Here is a 16,963-nt window from a genome sequence, read left to right on the forward strand (position 1 = left end):
GAGAATAACACTTGTTTCCATGAAGTTAAGTGAAGGAATAGTTTAAAATTTACTATAAAAATTAGAACTCTTTTCTTGTCATTTTTTTGCAAAAAAAAAAAACAAAAAAACCCCAAACACTCAAACCCTGTCCTTTTTCCATCTCATGCTATTTTCTTCTTAAACTTCACCCACCGGTTTGGGAGTATTCTCTAAAATAGAGAACCGATCAGGAGTGTCTATCATGCACACGCTGCCCTGCTGTCTGCACACTGGTCCTTTGGGGAAGCCGAGGCCCACAGAGGAACCTGCTGGTGCAGTGAGGCCCAGATCTGACCATGAAGACTCCCAGGAGCCACGGAGTCCGGAACTTGTCCTTACAACTTGTTTTCATTCTTGGTTCTGTTTCTGGAACAAGCTGAAGTCAGCTTGCCAGCCCTGTGGCCTTGAGCAGGTGAGCTTACCTGGACCTGCCTGCAGTGCTGTGCTGGTTCCATCGCATCACGTTATCAGTGTCAGTGCAGAAATCTGAAAATCTCCTGAGGAGATCGGGATGGTCTGAGGTGGGAGGAAGTCTCCCGCCGATGCCCGGGAGCCTGCTTCCTCCTCTCCACAGTTCTTACACGTGGATTTCCTGCTCTCAACGTGCTCCTTCTCCAGTTGAAACTCCCCAATTCCTTCAGCCCTTTCCCGTGGACAAATCATGCCACACTGCATGGTGATCACCTTTCCCCATAGCTCAGTGGCCCACACGGGGAAGACTGCCCCTGACCTCCCCTGGCGGATCTCTGAGCCAAGTCCAGCTGAGGATGTCAGAGGCTGCACCTCCAGACCTGGGCCCAGACCCCGAGGTGATTGACAGTCTGACAGCCCCGTGGGGAGGGCTGGATCCCTCGCCCCTCCCTCTCTTTCTTCCTCTTAAGCAGTAGGCACTTCATTGGTGCCTAAGTATTGTAAGACAAAACATTTATACTGAAAGTGTCCAGGTAAATGTCGCCCTTCTCCCTGACCCCCACTTAAGTTCAACTTCTCACTCTTTTTTCTAAGAATTTGTCTTGAGATGAGTTCTGTGTCATTGTGGAGCGGACTCCCAGGACGCCGTGGAGGTCAAGGAGCAGACATAAGTCACCTTCCAATCCCAGATCCCAGCACTGCGCCTGGCACAGAAACTGCATTTTCAAAAAAATAAATTTATTTTTATTTCATAAAAATAAATGATGGGAGGATTGAGCCGAAAGAGCGTCTGAGCTTCACACGCGTTACCTGAACAGGTGAGGGTTTGGGGCAATTAGCAAACACCGGCACCTGTGGGCCCTTCTCCAGCGTCACCCCGCACTCTTTGTGCCGGGCGGGTGCTGGGAATGCCTGCGCGGCATCTCACCGACTTGTCATGAGAGCCCTTGTGACGCAGAGCCTGCAGAGCCTCTGACAGCCAGAGCCGTGCTGGGCACAAATGGGACTGCGGGAATTTCAGTGGGCTTCGGATTCCACAGGAGCAAACAGCTTATTAAGCAGAAGCACAACTCGAACGCGGTTCCAGGAGTTGTGGATGGTGGAGGGGTGGTGGGCCACCGGAGTTCTGCCCCCAGGGAGGTGAAGTGTGGCGGAGACGTGGAAGATGCCGCGGTCCAGGGATGCAGGGGGCGGAGGGAACATGCTGTGGGCAGAAGAGCAGGCACAAAGGCCCTCGTGAGGTCCAGGTGGTTTCTGGGGCGGCTCACACGCAGCCCGGAACCGAGGCATTGGCAGCCTGGGCCACCACGCACGGCGCACCTGCGGCCAAGGGGCTTCCTAAGAGCGCCTGGGCTCCACGGCACACACCAGGGATCTTTGAGATACCTCACTCAGCTCTCAAGGACCTTGGAATGCTTTAATTTTCCTTATTTTACAAGGAAAATGACTGACGGTCAGGAAGTGAAGCCACATGTCCTAAGTCCTGACCAATAAAGAAATGCGAACAGTTGGAAAGGCAGATAATTTCTTGGGGTGTACAGCCGTCCCCCATTGTTAACAGCATTGCAGGGCTGAAGGGTAGCCACACAGTAGTCTTGATGGTAAGAGCCACGGAGCCTGCTCTCTCTGTGCCAAATGCTTTCCAGGGAGACCCGCTGACCTCTGTGGAGCTGCTGCGGCTGGTGCTGGGCTGCGGGTGAGCGCCATGCTCAGAGGCCAGCTGCTGCCCAGGGCACTGCCCTGAGCTGGGCACTGCCTCTCGCCCTCAGTCTCCTATCTCCCTCCTGCTACTGTGCCTTGGTTCTTTAGCCTAATAGAGTTTCCACATCACATATTTAAATGTCGACTGGAGGGGCTTAGTCAGAAAATAAAAGATGTGCCAAAGTCATAAGGAAATGCTTTCTGGAGGGAGGAAAGGGCTTTGGAGTCAAAGCCCCCCAAATGCTGTCGGCCAGGACCCTGAGGAGCCACCTGTGTGGAAGATCTGTGCCTTGCTTTCTAGCTAGGGATGTCAGGGTTTCCCAGGGAGCGGGTTTGGACATTGGGCACTGTTTGAGGACCCCTAACTTCCTCGTGGGCATGAGCATCGCTTCATCTACCGCAGAGGGGAGGCAGAGGCTCAGAGGCACGGCGGGCACGTAGGCAGGAGCGAGAAGTGTACACTGGAAACCTTCCCTGGGTGTGGGCCCAGCACGTTCCAGGCAGCGCGTCACGTGCCAGCTGTGCTTCATCCCAGCCACCGGCTCTGGACCTCCCCCGGTACCTCTGAACCCTTTCTAAACCATCACAATGCGGTGTCACTTGCCACTAATCCTCCGGGGATTATTGGGGAAAATTAAAAACACAGCCCTGTTGTCGGTGGCTATAAAAGTCCAGGTCCAACCCGTGGTGGTGCGTGGCTGTCACCTCAGCAACTAGGAGGCTGAGACAGGAGGATCGAAAGCTTAAAGCCAGCCTGAGCAATTAAGTAAGACCCTAAGCAACTTAGCAAGACCCTGTTTTGAAATTCAAAAAAGGGCTGGGGATGTGGCTCAGTGGTTAAGCACTCCTGGGTTCAATCCCCAGGAAAAGAAATAAAATAAATAAAAAATTCTTTCTCCATGAAATAAATAAATAAATACATACATACATACATACATACATAAGTAAAAGTTCAGGCCTGAGTCGGTCCTGGAGGTGCGGGCCTGTTCCTGGTCCCACCGGGGACCCCTCCCCCCACCTTCCAGGCTGGCAGAGCTGTCCTTGGTGCTGAGCAGGGCTTCCTGGCGCTGGGCTCTGGCTCTGGCCATGGAGCTCACTGCAGCTGGAACAGGAGCCCGGCCCGCTGGCTCTCAGGAGACTCCAGCTTGGTATTAGAAGTGTGCAGCCCCCAGCCCTGGCCGAGTGTGGGCTGCTGGGCTCCTCCCGCGGAGCTAGTGGCTACACCTCCTCTGTAGCTCTTCCTCCCAGCCAGGCTTCCCAGCGTGAGTGTCCTCCTTGGTTCTACTCTGACCAGCCTTCTCCTTCCCACCTCCCCTCCCTGGGAATCACTGTTGGCCCTGCTGGCTGGCGACTTCATGTGGATGAGAGTCCTCTGGAATGTCCGTTTTAAATGCTCATGAGTGCACACAATGGTCTCATCAGCACTCTGAAGCCCGGGACTAGAATATTCAGAGACCATTCCACCTAAAACCTGCTGTCCCATTGCTGCTTGCCCATAGCTGAGCCGGGGTAGAAGTAGGCTCTTGGTGGGGAGAGGCTTCAGTAATGTTTAATTCTGCTCTGTCCCCCAGACACTTAAGGGGCAGAGACTTTGTGCAGAGAAACCAAAGCAGCAGGGACAGGGGACACATGGGCAGGAAAGGACCTGGGCTTGGGCTTCCTGGGTTGCGCTGCACGCCTGCCCCAGCCTCCTGTGTCCATTCTGCACCCTTCTAGAGTTCATCGACTCTCTGCAAGAGCCAGAACCACACGGCCAACACTTTGGAGCAGTAAAAAGTGGTAGTAAAGCTGGCTACAGTGGTCACACCTGTGATCCCAGCCAGGAGGCTGAGGCAGGAGGATCGTGAGTTCAAAGCCAGCCTCAGCAACTTAGTGAGACCCTCTCTCTAAATAAAATACAAAAAAGGGTTGGGGATGTGGCTCAGGGGTTAAATGGCCTGATTTCAATCCCTGGTACCAAAAAGAAAAAAAAAAAGAAAGAAAGAAAGAAAAGAAAAAAAAGTGATAGTTGAAGCCAAAGTCTTGACATTAACTCTGAGCAATAGGATTTCCTCCACCACTCATTAACTAATTATATGATATTCAGGAAGTCACTTGACCAACCTATGCTGCATGTCTGTGTGTGTGTGTGAGAGAGAGAGAGAGAGGAGGGAACCACTGCTCCCGAGGAGTCCACCAGTGGACACAATGTCTCTCAAGTGTTTGGAATCTGTACCTGATTCTCCCAAAAGACTTCTCTCTGTTGTTCCTTATCCTCACCCCAAAGAGCAGCACTTGGTCTTCTCGCCTGATGGAGGGAAGACAACGGTGCCCAGCTTTTCTGCTGAAGCTGCACCTGGAGGAGACTCTGTGCCCAGGTGGACTCAGCTCCTGCCCAGAGGAGGGGAGAAAAGCCCTTCAGTCCTTGGAAGGAGCCGACCTTGGTCCTGAGGCAGGCACACACCCACCCGCCCCGCGTCTCCTCCTGCTCTGGCTCCTGAAGGTGGGACTGACTACCCACAGCAGGAGGAGGCGGGAGGCAAGCTTAAGCCAGAGCTCTGGACCTCAGAGACCCGCCCTGTCTCTGTGGACTTGCAGAAGAGGCGGAGAGGAGGGTTCTGCAGTGCTGGGGAGAGGTGCAGAGGTGGGGTGTGCGGGTGAGTGAGAAGCAGCTCCTGCTTGCATGATCAGTCCTGAGGACAGGACAACCACCATGCAGACGGTCAGAAGCCGTGGCCAGCCACACTTGCAGGACTGAGGACCAGGGGCGAGGAGTGGCTGGTGGGCAAGAGACCAGAGTGCTGTTTGGAGGCACGGGTGCGCCTGTGGTCAGAGCGGCAGTATCAGGAAACCAAAGACGGATGCTGCCCAGGTGTCCACAGGGGCATGCCTGGGAGTATCGTCCAGCCTCAGAGAGCCGGGGAGCCCTCACATACCACCAAAGGACGGACCTTGAAGACCTGTGCCAAGCGGAGAGCCAGCCGCAGGGAGACGCGCCGAGCGACACCACTGCATATTTCACAGGCTATTAGATCACAGGGAAATAAACAGTGCTTCAGAGACTCCACGGGCATTCAGCAACGGCTGGCTTTCCTGAGGGAGGACGCAGAACCTCAGCCGCGACGTCCTTGTGCTTTGCCACAAAGGGCTTTCCAGAAAATGGTGAAACTGATGTCCGCCTCCTGCAACCAGCAGGAAGGCCCACACGTGACAGAAACCAGGAGTCTGTCTGACGCAACCTCTGACTCGCCCTCCCTTGCCTTTCTATCCCACCCGCTCTGTGCTGCCCCCCTCCACCCTTAGCTTCCCCTCTGACCAGAGGTCATCCTTTCTCCTTCAGAATTTAAGCCAGACATTACTGTATTTGAAAAATGTTGTTAACCCCCCACATCCTCTAGCTGCACAAAATCGGCTCCCTCCCCTGGCAAGCCACTGAGCATGAAGTTACTTCTGGACCTGCTGTCGACCTGGTTAATGTTGGCCAGGCAGTCACCTGCCAGAGAGGATGGAAGAACGGAGTTCTGGAGTGTTGACCTCAGTGGACTTGAAATTCAGCTCTTGACCCACACTGCAATAGCGCACAGCCCTGACCAGTCTGCCTGGCGCCAAGCCTTCCATAGGAAAGGAGGCAGCCTTGCCTTTCTTCCCTGACCATCAGGAGGACAGCAACAGCTAACTCATGAAGCCACCGGCCCAGTGTGACTCCATTCCCTACAGGAGCATCTGTTTCATCACATGACGCAGGTATAAAGCCGTACACACATTCTAGAAAATAAAGTTCACGATGTTTCACACTTCAGTATGATGAGTGAGATTTAATATACTCAATAAATCAATAAATACTAATCTGCCTCCACCCGAAGCTAACAATAATGGCATAGTGTACTACGGTCACATGCTCAGATTCCTCTTCTGAAGTAGCTGGTTCCCAGAGGGGGCAGAAGAGAAAGGAAACCATAGTGTTCAGGTCTGCACTGCAGCCCAGGATGCAGAGTGTTGGAGAAATCACGCCTGCTCCCTGAGGCTCAGCTTCATGCTCTGTGAACGGGACATGGTTTGGGGATGGCCACCCAGGGTTACTGTGGAGCTGCAAGAGCCCATCTGTGCAGAACACAGCCATTGCACATACGTAACAGATGAAGTGGCAATGCCAGTGACCAAGGACAGGGCCATGATGCATCCCTGTAGTGCAACAGTATGTGTGTGGCTCTCCTGACCTTAACCCATCCTGGATTTCAATCCAAAACCATTATAACTGAGAAGATTGATGGTGTAGTTTTCCAGACCAAAATTATTCAATTTATTATATAGTGAAAGTAATTGTCACCACCACCATCATTGTGGCTATCACCACTGCCACCACCATCACCACCATCACCACCATCACCACCACCATCATCACCATCACCATCACCATCACCATCATCACCACCATCACCACCACCATCACCACCACCACCATCACCACCATCACCATCATCACCACCTCCATCACCATCATCACCACCATCATCACCACCACCATCATCACCATCACCACCACCATCACCACCACCACCATCATCACCACCTCCATCACCATCATCACCACCATCATCACCACCACCATCATCACCATCACCACCACCATCACCACCACCATCATCACCACCACCATCACCACCACCATCACCACCACCACCATCACCACCACCACCATCATCACCACCACCATCATCACCATCATCACCACCACCATCACCACCATCACCACCATCACCACCACCACCACCATCATCACCACCATCATCACCACCACCATCACCACCACCACCATCATCACCACCACCATCACCATCATCACCACCATCATCACCACCATCATCACCACCACCACCATCACCACCACCACCATCATCACCACCACCATCACCACCACCACCACCATCATCACCACCACCATCACCATCACCACCACCATCATCACCACCACCACCATCACCACCACCATCATCACCACCACCATCATCACCACCACCATCACCACCACCACCATCATCACCACCACCATCACCATCATCACCACCATCATCACCACCACCACCATCACCACCACCATCATCACCACCACCATCATCACCACCACCATCATCACCACCACCATCACCATCATCACCACCATCATCACCACCACCATCATCACCACCACCATCATCACCACCACCATCATCACCACCACCATCACCATCATCACCACCATCATCACCACCACCATCATCACCACCACCACCATCACCACCACCATCATCACCACCATCACCATCACCACCACCATCATCACCACCACCATCATCACCACCACCATCACCACCACCACCATCATCACCACCACCATCACCATCATCACCACCATCATCACCACCACCACCATCACCACCACCATCATCACCACCACCATCATCACCACCACCATCATCACCACCACCATCATCACCATCACAATCACCACCACCACCATCATCACCACCACCATCACCATCATCACCACCATCATCACCACCACCACCATCACCACCACCATCATCACCACCACCATCATCATCATCACAATCACCATCATCAGCAAACACATGGCATATACTCTATGGTGGCTAAACTTCTACAGATCCTGCAGATTTTCAAATTCGTGTAACTAAATTCACAGCACGTTTTCACAGGGCACTTGATTTCCTGTACTTTGAAGCTCATGAGAATCTGAACTCCTAAGTCTCCCAACTCCAAGTCCAGCCTTTGGGAATACTACTGGATGTTCTCCTCTAAAGAAGACTCGGGGTCTAACCTATGGGGTTGGCTGTGGGAACAGTGAGTAGAGGACATTCATGGATCTAGGTGCTTCCTTTATCCTTTTGCTTTCTGTTAATAACGCTGTGCGGTAGTCATGGTTACTATTCTCACTATGAGAAAGTGAGGCTGGAAGTCAAGTTCCAGCTCCTATATCTAAAGAAAGAGTTACACATCAAATTCAAGGAAAATGAATTTGTGTTCTAGAAAAACCAGATCTCTCCAATAGAAGAGAGAAAACTGTTCCTCTGATGTATTCACTTGTGTTTAGAAAAAATTTTTAACTGGCTTGAAAAAGTAAATTAACCCCTGTACCAGGCTAGCTATTAGAGATAAAACTCAGGAAATCAGGTCACTTCAAAGGATAGAAAATCCAGCCTGAGGTTATGTAAAAGAGAATTTATTTGGTCACATAAAGGGACTTCCCATGGGCAGGACAGATGTGGCAGGATCCAGGAACTCCATGGTCACCAGAACCTGGTCTCCATCCCTGTTGGCTTGTTTTCTTTGACGAACTCCATCATCGCGCAGGAACTCCCTGTTAAACCAGGCCAGGTAGCTCCCCACACCCAGGCTCATGTGTGCACAGCAGCGCGTCCACTGACAAAGATCCTGGGGTCTGAGTCCCTGAGGCAGACCTACGAGCATCTCAGGTTCTTCATTCATCCCCATTTGGATGTCGACTGTCCAGTCCCTTGGCATTTCCCCATAAGAAGGAAGGGGGTGCTCTGCTGCCCCTGGCTGGATTGTCCACATGCCTTGCACTGGCTAACTCATGGAACCATGTCTTGGAGAGCCCGCGATCCCTGGGCCTCCTCAGACATGCCCAGCTGCTGGAATGCAGGAAGAGTGCCTGAACCAGCTCTTTCAGGAGGGGGAGAGACCCTAGGACCAAAGTCTCCTCCAGCCAGCCCCGCTGACACCGGCCAACACCCACTTGCATGAGCAAGTTGCTGGATATCAGAAATGTCACCCTGATGAGCGGCAGCCCAGCCTGGATTACGAGCACACATCAGAGGGCAGGTTCCCGAGAACAGGTGGCGGATCTCAGGCACTGAGTGCCTGTTACACGTGTTCCAGTGGCAGCTGGTCCACACACTTGTTTGTCCCCAGCTGCCAGGTGACCACGGGGATGGAGGCTTTGGTCATAAGCCTTGGCTTGGGCGGATGATGTGATCAGTCCTACAAGGACCACAGAGGCTGAAGGAAGGATTTTGCTCCTTGGAGGAAGTCTGAGCACTATCCACACAAACTCGCAGAAGATCCTGGGCAGAAGCGAACACTAACTCTGACTCCCACAGTGTTTCCTCAGCTACCGGCTTAGGACTGACATCTGCCCTGGCACATGCGCCTCAGGGCAGCCTTCACCTCCTTGTTCCGGAGGCTGTAGATGAGGGGGTTGAGCATGGGGGTCACCAGGGTGTAGGACAGGGACACCACCTGCTTGCTCTCAGGCGAGTAGCTGGCCTTGGGGCGCAAGTGGATGACCCCCGTGGTGCCGTAAAACAGAATCACCACGATGAGGTGGGAGGCGCAGGTGGACAGCGCCTTGAGGCGCCCCGAGGCGGAGGGCATCCGCAGGACAGCGGCCAGAATCCTGGCGTAGGATGTAGCTATCAGGCAGAAGGGAACCATGATGACCAGCACAGTGGCGGCCAACACGTTGGCCTCGAAGACCCTGGTGTCCGCACATACCAGGCTCAGCAGAGGGGAGATGTCACAGAAGAAGTGGCGGATGCCACGGGGCCCGCAGAAGGGGAAGCTGAACAGCCAGATGGTGAAGACCAGCGCCACGGGGACTCCCGCCAGCCAGCAGGCGGCGGCCAGCAGGCGGCACCGCTGGGCGCTCACGATGGCTCCATAGCGCAGCGGCCTGCAGATGGCCACGAAGCGGTCCCAGGCCATGGCGGTCAGCAGGAAGCACTCGGACGTGACGCACGACAGCACGAGCAGCAGCTGCAGGGCGCAGGCGGCGGGGGACACGCCGCGTCCGGGCCGCAGGAGGGTCAGCAGCAGGCGCGGCGCCACGTCCAGCGAGAAGCAGAGCTCCACCAGGGCCAGCTGGCGCAGGAAGAAGTACATGGGCGCGCGCAGCGCGGGGTCCAGGCCGGGCAGCAGCGCGATGAGCGCGTTGCCCAGCAGCGCCAGCAGGAAGAGCGCCAGGAAGAGCGCGGCGAGCAGCGGGCGCAGCGCGGGCACGTGCGCGAAGCCCAGCAGCACGAAGTCGCGCGCGCCGCTCTGGTTGGCCCAGGCCGGGACTGCGGGGCCGCCCGGGGGCGCCCGGGCCTCGGGCATGGGCCTGCTGTGCTGCCGCGTGGCCGGCGGAGGAAGCCTGGGAGGGGAGAGGAAGGAGGAGGCGCTGGCGCGGCTGTGTCTGCTGCGCACCCGCCGCCTGGGCGCAAGGGGCGCAGAGCCCTGGGGATCTCGGCCAAGGGCAGACCAGACCCTGTAGCGCGCAGGAGCCGGGAATGAAGTCGAGTGACCTCAGCCGTTGGCCTGGCCCCTGCCTGCCTCTGTGGACTCTGCTCCACGCAGCTCCACCCCCCACCTCAGGGCCTCTGCCCTGCTGTCCCCTCCCCCGCAGACTGGTGGGCTCCTTTCCTCTGTTAGTGTGGTGAGACCTTTCCCCTCCTCCAGGTCCGCACCACTTAACGTCCAGCCCACCGCATGCACGCAGGCACTCATGCAGCCTAGTAGGAGGGAGTCTCTGCACAGGCACTGTGGCAGCACGGAGCCGGGGTCCCAGATGGAGAGGGGAGTCTCAGATCAGTCCTTGACCGGCACTTGAGACCAAGGTTGGGAAATAGTTTTGGCATAGCCATGGCGAGCACATGTGCTCATTTGATCTCCCCTGCTCTGCACGTCCCTCTCTCAGATCCCCGACATCCGCACTCACTGCTCAGTCCCGCCTCTGGCTGGCTCCTCACATTGCTCCCCACCACGGGCACCCTGCTGCCCCCTTATCCACGCAGCCCCACAGTTGTGACCATCTCAGATCATGTGGTACCGTCTCCACAGCCAGGTACAGATAGCTGGATTGCTAAGCTCTACTTCTGCCAGGGGGCAAGCCCATGGCGTTGGTGAGCCAAGCCTTCCCCACGTGCAGGTGGTTCCTCAGAGAGAGAATCTGCTTCCGGACTGCCATGGAGTGACCATGTCTGCACGGACCCAGAGGGGCTGCGCCTCCAGCCGGGGCTCCTGCCCCCGACTCCCCTGAACCGGGGCTCGTGGGCGGAGCTCAGACAGACATGGCTCCAGTCTGGGACCTACCTGTCCCTGAACGTGGGAGGGAACACGTGGGGAGCCCTGGGCTCCGTGAGCGTGTTTCCCTGGTAGAGAAGCCCGGCCGGTCTTCTTCAGAAAAGAGTGGATGCGGCCTCAGCAGGCAACCAGGGCAGTTCTCCCCAGACTTGCAGGAGGGTGGATGATGGGTTCACAGGACAGGTTCCCCGGCGTGATCAGGGCAATTGCTTCTCGGCCTGGCACACGCCAGGTCCAGGTGTGCGCGCGAGCCACACACAGCTCTCACTTGCCAGGCATACCTGAGTAATCTGAAGAGAAAACACATGGGCTGACCCACTGGCTTGGGAGAACCCAGCGAAGTGCCTCTCAGGCACCTGTCACCAGCACCAAAGAGGCCTCTGCCCTGGAGGTCACCTCTGCCCCTGCAGATGGAGAGGACTGACCCATGCGATGCTAGTTTTGCAAAAAATTTTAAGCTTTTGAGGAAACTGTTTATATCCCACAAAGTCATCACATGGCTTCACCTGTGTAATATGGTACCTTCCTCGTGATGGTGGTCAGGAGAACAGAGCAGGGCACATGGGAAGAGCTCAGTAGTAGCCGTCACCCCTAACATTCAAATAAACCCCTGTGCCCCTTTCTGCTGTGTGACCTTGAGGGGCTTCACGCCACTTCTGGGCTGCACTCCCACAGGAGCCCAGTGAAGCCACAGCCAGTCCAACGCCCCACCAAGTCACTCAAGCTGACCTTCCTGGGGCAGCCGTCCACCCGACTGCAAGGACGGCCTCTGAGATCTTCCTGCCGCACCCACAGTGGGCTGGACTGGAAGGAATCTGCAGAGGCCGCTGGCGATGTCTGCCCCCGAGCCTGAGGAAGCCTGCCCGGCGTGGTCCTCCAGGATCTGTGCCTCTGCTGGGCGAGTGCACTGAGCCAAGGAGAGGGCTTGTTCCTGCCTCACGTCCACTCACAGGGGACCGGAAGGTGCTGCGTGTGTGCTCACCCTGCAGCACAGGGCAGGAGCCACCTGGTGCCCGAGGAGCAGGAGCAGAACCTGCGAGCCTGCAGATCCACGCACGGCAGGGCAGCGCAGCAGCGAGGCGGGCCGCGGACGCACCACGGATGCTTCTGGAATGTCCCACAGGGTCCGCTCCAGGCGGTCGCCTCTGTGCTCTTCACTGGGGTTGGGGAAGCCAGGGACATCCATCCGCACGGATCCTTGGAATGCTCTAGATTTTGTACATGGCTATTTATCATGCTTCTGAAGACTTGCTGAAACTTAGGACAGAAAGAACGAAAGCCCTCAGACTTGCTGTAAAAATGTCTGGTCCTAAGGCCTCGCCCAAGGTTCCCAGAAGAGTCCAATTCACCCAGGACTGGAGCGGGTGGCGGTGGCCAGCCTGGGGCAGCTCCTCACTCATGGGGACAGGGCTTGGGGTTTGGCAAGGTAGAGGTGGTCTGGGGACACTGAGGCTCGTCAGTGTGAAAGCCCTTAACTCCACTGCACCCTGCTCTTGAATGGCCAGGAACTGAGTGCTGGTCGTGATTTAATAGGGTGAGGAGTTCAGAGCACGTGAGAACAGAGGCGTTCACAAAGCAGAAAGGGAGCCACCAGCCACCAGCCCCAGATCCCACCCAGAGTCCCACCCAAACAGAGGCGTTCACAAAGCAGAAAGGGAGCCACCAGCCACCAGCCCCAGATCCCACCAAGAGTCCCACCCAGGCAACGAGTTCACTGTGGCTCTCGCCTTCCTGCTGTCGGCCAAGCACACGAAGTTCTCTCCAGCAGATGCCCCTCTGCCGTCGAACTAAACCTCAGGGAGGCTGGCTGTGAGCACTCAGGGAGGCTGGCTGTGAGCACTCAGGGAGGCTGGCCGTGAGCACTCAGGGAGGCTGGCCGTGAGCACTCAGGGAGGCTGCCCGTGAGCACTCAGGGAGGCTGCCCGTGAGCACTCAGGGAGGCTGCCTGTGAGCACTCTCAGGCTCACTCTGAGCACTCTGATGCACGTGCTCCACTTAGAATGATCTCACTTAAAAGCAAACTCTCAGTCGGCTCAGTCACGTTCGCAGCCATTTCTGTTCACTGGTGGAACGTTTTCCCACATCAGCAACAGCGCGGGGCATATCCTGTTAGATGGCAAGTGACACACAGCCAACCCTATTTTAGGACGTTTCTTTGAGAGTCGACCGAGCAGAGCAGGAGAAGCGGGCTCGGAGCTGTGGAGTGTCGCTCAGAGTTCATCGAGTTGTAAAGAACGCTGCATCTAAAACCCCAGGCTCGTCTTACCTTCTGAAGTAGGTGGTGGTGAAAGAATCGGGAGAATAGGAGGAAAGGTGAAGGAAGGGAGAAGGGAGCGGAGGAGCAAGGAGGGGGAGGAAGGACGGGCTTGTCTCAGGGCTATGGACAGTCACGCTTCCCTGGAGATCAGCCAGTGTCGACTTCCAGATCAGAACATGTGAAGCCCAGAGAGGGTGGGTCTTTGCCCAGATGGCCCAGCAATCCTCCCTCCCCGCTCCAGGTTCCCAGCACCCCTCTACTGTATGAGGTCACACTCGGGCAATGGAGCCAGCAGGAAATGGCAGCTCAGAGCTCACCAATGTGCAGAGTAGGGCGTCCACACTCCGACCTGCAGGGAGATCCTCAGCAGGACCATTGGTCACTGAGTATTGGTCCCCAAGACCCAACGGTGAGCACTCACCTCCAGCCACGCACGGCCCAGGCTGGCAGAAGGCAGGCTCCCGGAGATATCCACCTCCGGACAGGGACCTGGAGGCTGTACTTTCTCCCTGGAGACGGTGGATCGGGATCCACCTCATTATCCACCTCCCTACCCAGCAATGCAGGGGAGGTGCCCCCCTTCTTTCCACCGGGCTGCTGGGGCTGGAGGCCAGGCTGTGCGTATGCCGGCAAGTGCCGCACCCCTGCCCCGCACACCAGCCGGGGCCTTTCCTTTCTGCCCCCAGGTGAGCTGGAGTCCCCCTTGCTGTGCAGAGGCCCTTCCCCACAGCACCGCTTGACGCTGGACCTTGGCAGGTGTGACTGAAGGGTCTGCTCCTGCTTCCTGGGGGCATGCCAACTCCACAGCCTGCCTAGAGCCCAGGGGCAGACTGGAGTCAGAAGTGAAGCCTGCAGCTGCTCCTCAGCACTACCCGGGAGCACTCCCTCGGGGCCGGCAGGTGCTCCCAAGCAAGTCCAGAGAACAGCACTGGAACGCCCGTTGATAGGGACCACAGGGACAGCAGTGGTCCACTCAGGCTGTAGAAAGCCCTACGGACGTCAGGGAGGGGGCAGGTTCATAGCGTTGAACAGGAAGCGTCTCCAAGACCGCCATTAAGCAGAACGAGCAAGTTGCAGAGGGATGTGGTGGGAAAAGCCGAGCTCACAACGAGGAGGGGCGCAGAGGAGGACAGCGCTGCGTTTTCTCTGGTTATAGCCGTACAAATGCACATACCCAGGAAAGACCTTCATTGCCTCTGGGAGCTGATAGGTAGCTGAACCAGGCTTTGCAGGTTGTTTGACTGCAGGACTTATCAGAGACTTTACCATGTGAAGGTAAATGGCAGGACGAGGAGACCGAGAGGAGAGGGACTAAGAGAAGAATTCAGCCCTCTCGGGAGCACTGTGACTTCCTTTTTGCACACGGTATTTTTGAGCGTTATCACATCCTGGTATTTTCAAAACACTCCTGTGTGCAGTCCGAGACTCAGCCTGAGTCCCGGCTCCGCTGACTGCAGCTGTGGGCCAGGGCACGGAGCCTCATTTTTTTCTGAGCCCAAGCTTCCTCACCTGGAAAACAATTGTCATCTAACCAGATCCACTAGAATTGTTCATGGACGCCGTGCAGCTGGGCATTGCAGACAGACTTTAGTAAGAGAGCTCGAGAAAACCGCTGAGGCCAGATCACTTGGACAGCCCCCGAGAGGGGCCCAGGAGCTGCCTTCTGCAGCCCGAGGGAGCTGGAGGCCCAGGCCGTAAGTCACGGCAGGAAGGCACCACTGAGCTACACTTCCTGTGGAACCCAGAAGCCTAACACACAGAGCAGAGGGCAGAGGACAGAGGGGTTCCAGGGGGCCAGAGTGTGCAAACTTAGGACAGAAGGCGACTGCACCCCGCCACCTCACCTCCGGCGGCGCCCTTGTCACAACACTGCGTGGCACGCTTACTCTGGAGCACGCGCACACACACGTGGCGATGCACATGTCAATGAACTTGACTGTGGCGACTGTGTCACGGCACACACGTGTCAAGTCCCCAGCTGCGTGCCCTGAACACGGACAATTCAACTTTTTCCATTAGACATCAGTATAGCTTGAAAAACAAGCTAGGCATGGTGGCCACGCCCGTCATCCCAGCAGCTCAGGAGGCTGAGGCAGGAGGATCGAGAGTTCAAGGCCAGCCTCAGCAACTTATCAAGGCCCTCAGCAACTCAGTGAGACCGTCTCTAAATAATCCACAAAGAAGGGCTGGGGATGTGGCTCAGTGGCTAAGTGCCCCTGGGTTCCATCCCTGGCATCAAAAAAAAAAAAAAAAAAAACCTGAAAAATGATCTTTCCTAGATTAAAAAATGAAGGAATTTGCATAGGCTCTCTTCCGCAGGACTTCGCGGCTGAGGGTTAGAACTCTCTTCACCGGGGGAACTTCCACGCGTGCTTCCCAAGCCTATCTCCGTCCACCACAGACTTCGTTTTCTTGCCCAAATGTCTTAAGGAGCTAGGTTCTGTGGACTGTGCTTCGGCGATGCCACGGAGTGGAGAGGGGTCTTCCGGCCATGCGTGGAGGAAGGGAACAGGGAGGAGGGAGGAGGGAGGACGCGCCGGGCCTGGAGCGGGCCAGCTGCTGTGTGCAGCTGTGGCCATGTCAAAACAAGCCCACTGAGAAGTGTAACTGACCTGCTGATAACCACACCGTTTAGAAGGGGTCCGTCCTGGTCGGCGTTCAGCATATGCGCTCCGTGGAGGCGCCTGGGGATGCCCGTCTGGTGCCTGAGCTAGTGGTAGTGATGGGTCACGAAGATGCCAGCCACTGTCCACTGAGGGAATGAGCAGGCTGAGCATCCACCCTGTGCAGGCCAGGCCTGGGCTCCAGGCCTGGAACGTACTCCAGGACGGAGGCTCAGAAACAACCCGAGGAACCCTAGGCCGGCCGAGTCCCTGCTGAACTAAGACCGCGCCTGGACCTGCACAGACCCGTTCAGAACTGGGTGCTCCCGGCCCTCCTGCCCTGGCGCCAGCGCCACCCACTCCCCTGCGGGTTCTTCTGTGTGGCAGGACTTGTTTCGAGCACCCGCCCCGCAGTGCTTCATTTAATTCTTGGAACAATCCGGCAGCAAGGGCACCATCTTCCCCATGTGCCAGGGTTATGGTCTGGATGTGAGGCTCCGGGTGAGGCAGTGCAGAAGGTTCGGAGGAGAAACTGCTGGGTCGTGGGGTCTTAACCCAGCCAGTGACTTGATCCCCATGGGCTAACTGCAGTGGCGGGCGAGGCGGGGAGGCTGGGGGCGGGGCTCTGGGGTGTGCATTTGTATCTGGAGAGTGGAGTCTCTCTCTCTCTGCTTCCTGACGGTGCGAGGGCTTCCTTCTGCCGGGCTCTTCCGCCATGAGGCTCAGCCTCACCTGGAGGAATGGAGTCGGCCTTCTATGGACGGAGACCTCCGAAAACATGAGCCCCAGATGAACTCTTCCTCCTGTACAGTTGTGCTGGTCATGTCCTTTAGTCACAGCAGCCCAAAAGCTGACCACAACAGCCAGAGAAGACAGCCAGGCAGCCAGCTGCCCACACCATGGCCATCGC

The 16,963-nt window shown here is 56.3% G+C and overlaps 1 protein-coding gene across 1 annotated transcript; it reads right to left on the bottom strand.

Moving 5' to 3' along the window:
• Nucleotides 1-9,252: 9,252 nt before the first annotated feature.
• LOC306648587 (olfactory receptor 10A7-like) lies at nucleotides 9,253-10,227 on the bottom strand (the record flags this gene model as incomplete). The annotated part of the gene is made up of 1 exon (XM_079118747.1): nucleotides 9,253-10,227. The coding sequence occupies one exon, from the start codon at nucleotides 10,225-10,227 to the stop codon at nucleotides 9,253-9,255; it is 975 nt and encodes a 324-aa protein (XP_078974873.1).
• Between the last annotated feature and the right edge of the window lie 6,736 nt (nucleotides 10,228-16,963).

Source organism: Sciurus vulgaris (genome assembly GCF_902686455.1).
Source record: "Sciurus vulgaris genome assembly, chromosome: 17".
Classification (NCBI taxonomy): Eukaryota; Metazoa; Chordata; class Mammalia; order Rodentia; family Sciuridae; genus Sciurus; species Sciurus vulgaris.